This window comes from Phaethon lepturus, unplaced genomic scaffold (genome assembly GCF_000687285.1).
Source record: "Phaethon lepturus isolate BGI_N335 unplaced genomic scaffold, ASM68728v1 scaffold6438, whole genome shotgun sequence".
Lineage (NCBI taxonomy): Eukaryota > Metazoa > Chordata > Aves > Phaethontiformes > Phaethontidae > Phaethon > Phaethon lepturus.
Genome location: NW_010559604.1, coordinates 14,972 through 18,082, shown reverse-complemented (window position 1 = coordinate 18,082; position 3,111 = coordinate 14,972). Strand labels below are relative to the sequence as shown.

At 35.3% G+C, this 3,111-nt stretch overlaps 1 protein-coding gene across 1 annotated transcript in view; it reads right to left on the bottom strand.

The window, feature by feature from the left end:
• Window positions 1-3,111, bottom strand: part of LOC104625700 (BTB/POZ domain-containing protein 9-like) — a gene marked incomplete at its 3' end in the record, with an annotated part of 80,341 nt that overhangs the window by 63,823 nt on the left and 13,407 nt on the right. The window contains exon 6 of the mRNA XM_010293396.1: window positions 900-1,019. Coding sequence (XP_010291698.1) covers window positions 900-1,019 — 120 coding nt within the window. The remainder of the gene's footprint in view (window positions 1-899; window positions 1,020-3,111) is intronic.

Here is a 3,111-nt window from a genome sequence, read left to right as displayed (position 1 = left end):
ATAGACTACAACTGTTTGCCAGCAATCCCATGTTGCAAAGCAGTAAAGATCACAGACAGAGGACATTCTTTGGGGAAAAGAAAGCACTTCCCCTCCATGGGGATTCCAAGTGTTGCTGTTGATTAAAAAGTTTGTGTCTACAGAATAATTATTACAATACTGGGCATTTCCTCTTTGGGTCTATGACCCCAAACTTCATGTTGATTCTTTGGAATCTAAAGACTGTGGCCTCTCTATTGAAGAGCTTGATTCTGCTCTTGGATAAGACTGCTTCTATCTGATCAGAAGCTTCTTCCAGAATTACCAGCACCTTCAGTAAAAAGATATCATCACTTTAATAATCATTAAATCCATCTATCTGCTCTGGTTTACACAAAGCATTGCTCAAACCTCCTTAGTCCTAACTCTGCCCTTTCTCTCTTTCACAACTGTTTAAAACTCTTTCAATGCAACAGCAGAAAATATATAAAATACATAAAAATACATTTCCAAGTTTCATAGCAAGCATGTAAACACATTTTAAACATTTCAGCAGTGCCAGAGGAAAAGTGAGTATGACTCAAAGACAGAAGAAGAAAGAAAGAAGAAAGAAAGAAAGAAAAAGAAGGAAATGAAAAAAGAAAGGAAAAGACAGAAAGAAAAAGAAAAAAGAAAGGAGATACATAGTTCGAGATGGAAGCACCGGAGTTTTTAAAACACGATGCCTGCAATTTATCACCTATATTTATATTCCAAAAGCATCTACCAAGATAGACTTTTTTTTTTTTTAAGATAGCTGATTACAGCTGTGTATATCATACATTATCAGAAATACATAATGCAGTAGCAAAATCCAGCAACTTACTCTGGTGTCTACATTATTTAATGATAGCCAGGCAACATTACATTGATGAACTAACCTGCAGACACGGGCAGGAAAATACAGGTTCTGCCAGGACCGACAAAGGTATTTAGAGTGATCGATAACCCGAATCCAATCCAACTCATCCATGGACACCTCAATGTAGTAGGAATAAGACCTGTGGGTAGTCAAAAAACACCGGTTAGACTACAAGCAGCCACATCTTGGGTATTAAATTTTACACTTTCTTCTGGATTTTCAGTTGTGCTGAAAAGGCGGATATTTGTTCCTACCCAGAGGCCTGTATCTAAGACATCGAAGAGATCCTTATTTTCAAACTAGCTTTGAAAATAAATACACATGCAGTTATGTTAAGACACTTTTTCAGAATGACTTAAAACATCCTAACACAATCTGCAGTAATTAGATCAGGCCATTGTCCCTCAAAAATCCAATGGAGAGTTTCAACTCAGTAATAAAACACAATCATTTGTATTCCTTCTGCATGGAATAAATCTGAAACACTAGTGACAGAGTTATTATTACTATTGCCATATCAATAAAGGAAAATAAAAAATAATTTAGCAGATCCAAAACGCAAATTCAAACCCTTCACTTGAAAAAAGCAGATTTACTTTATGATCATTTTCTCAGTATGTTCTTCACTTCTAACGCTTTCAGTTGTTTATGATACATTGTTAAGCCTGTCACTACTTACTGACACACCCCAAAACTATCTCATCAAAAATAAAAAATAAAGAAAGTCACCAACATAATATATCTCTTCCTCTTGCTTACCAATGATATTTAGCTTCTAGTTTGCTGTTAGGAGAAAGGAACACCAAACTAAAACTTAAAAGCCACAGCTATTTCCATATTGTTTGTAGAACAGTGATACTTAGAATGAAGTAAAAACTCTACTTGTGGATCAGCAAATTGTGAAATATGTTTCAGAGTATTTTCTTTCTCTTAACATACTAGTCTGCAACATTCACAGGTCTTTCAACAGCACCACGTTAGCACTTAATCTCCTTTCACACTGATTTCTAAAAGCAGAGTTGTTCTTCCAGAGTTCTACATAGATTTTTTTGTTAAACATTAATGCTTTTATTAATATTTCTAATTTTTTGCCGAGGACTTAGAGGGGTAGATGCCTAAAGTGGTATTGTTTAAAAAACTCTTAAAATGTTAGATAACACTGTTAATACCAATTTATGCACCTAGAAAGGCAATGCAGAGTGTTTAAGATGTCAATTGCATAATCAGCTTTCACACTGACACCAACCAGATGTGTAATATTCACAACCCATATAAATACACTGTGTTTTAGCAACATTATTATTACTAGCCCATGCATATTTGACTGAAGTAGGCTCCAGCATTTTAGTTTGAGCAGTCTGGATCCAAAAGTTAATGACTGTCCTCTGTGTGGTGAGAATTTAAGGATTCTCACATCACCATTGCTATTCTAATGTAAATTTGTAACCACTATGCAAGATGCTGTTTTTTTTGGTGTCTGAAAGTACCAAGCAAAGAAAAGTTATCTCAACACCACAGTTCCTTTCTGATACATAACACTATGCCTTTTATTTTTCTTAAGGATAGCATCTTTTTGCAGAGGTAATTTGAACACTCTTAGCACTTTTATATTTAAGATTCACCTGTTAATAACACCTCTAAACTGGAGGTGTTAACATATATTCTTAGAACCAAATACAAACTATCTAAATAAAGATATTCAATAGACCGGACCTTTACAGAGGCAGTTAAAATGAATGAGTAGTTTAAAACGATGTTCAACAACATAGTCACCATGTGTTTGTAGTTGCTAAATCATCTCTTTTGGAGACATTATTCATGTATCGCGTGAGAAATATAAGTAGCTGGCAATTCTTAGACTAAAAGAGTATATAGGTTGGAAAGGACCTCTAGAAAAAGCGAGGACAATCTTAAGAGCAAGCTCCTTAAGGTCTTGGCTGGTAAAGTTCTACATACCTCCAAGGACTGATATCCATAATGTCTCTGGACAAACTCTTTCAAAGTTCAACTATGCCATTACGAATTCTTTTCCTAATATTTAATAAGAATTTATCTTTGTGCTTGTGTCACTGGTCTTTGCCCTCTTGGCACACAGCTGTAAGAGCAGTCTGTCCCTGTATTCTCTATATTCTTCGACTAAATAGGTGAAGAAGTTCCCCCTTCTAAGTCTTCTCCTCTTAAAACAGCAAGTTCTCTCAGCATCTCCTTGTACATCATGTGCTCAAGTCCTC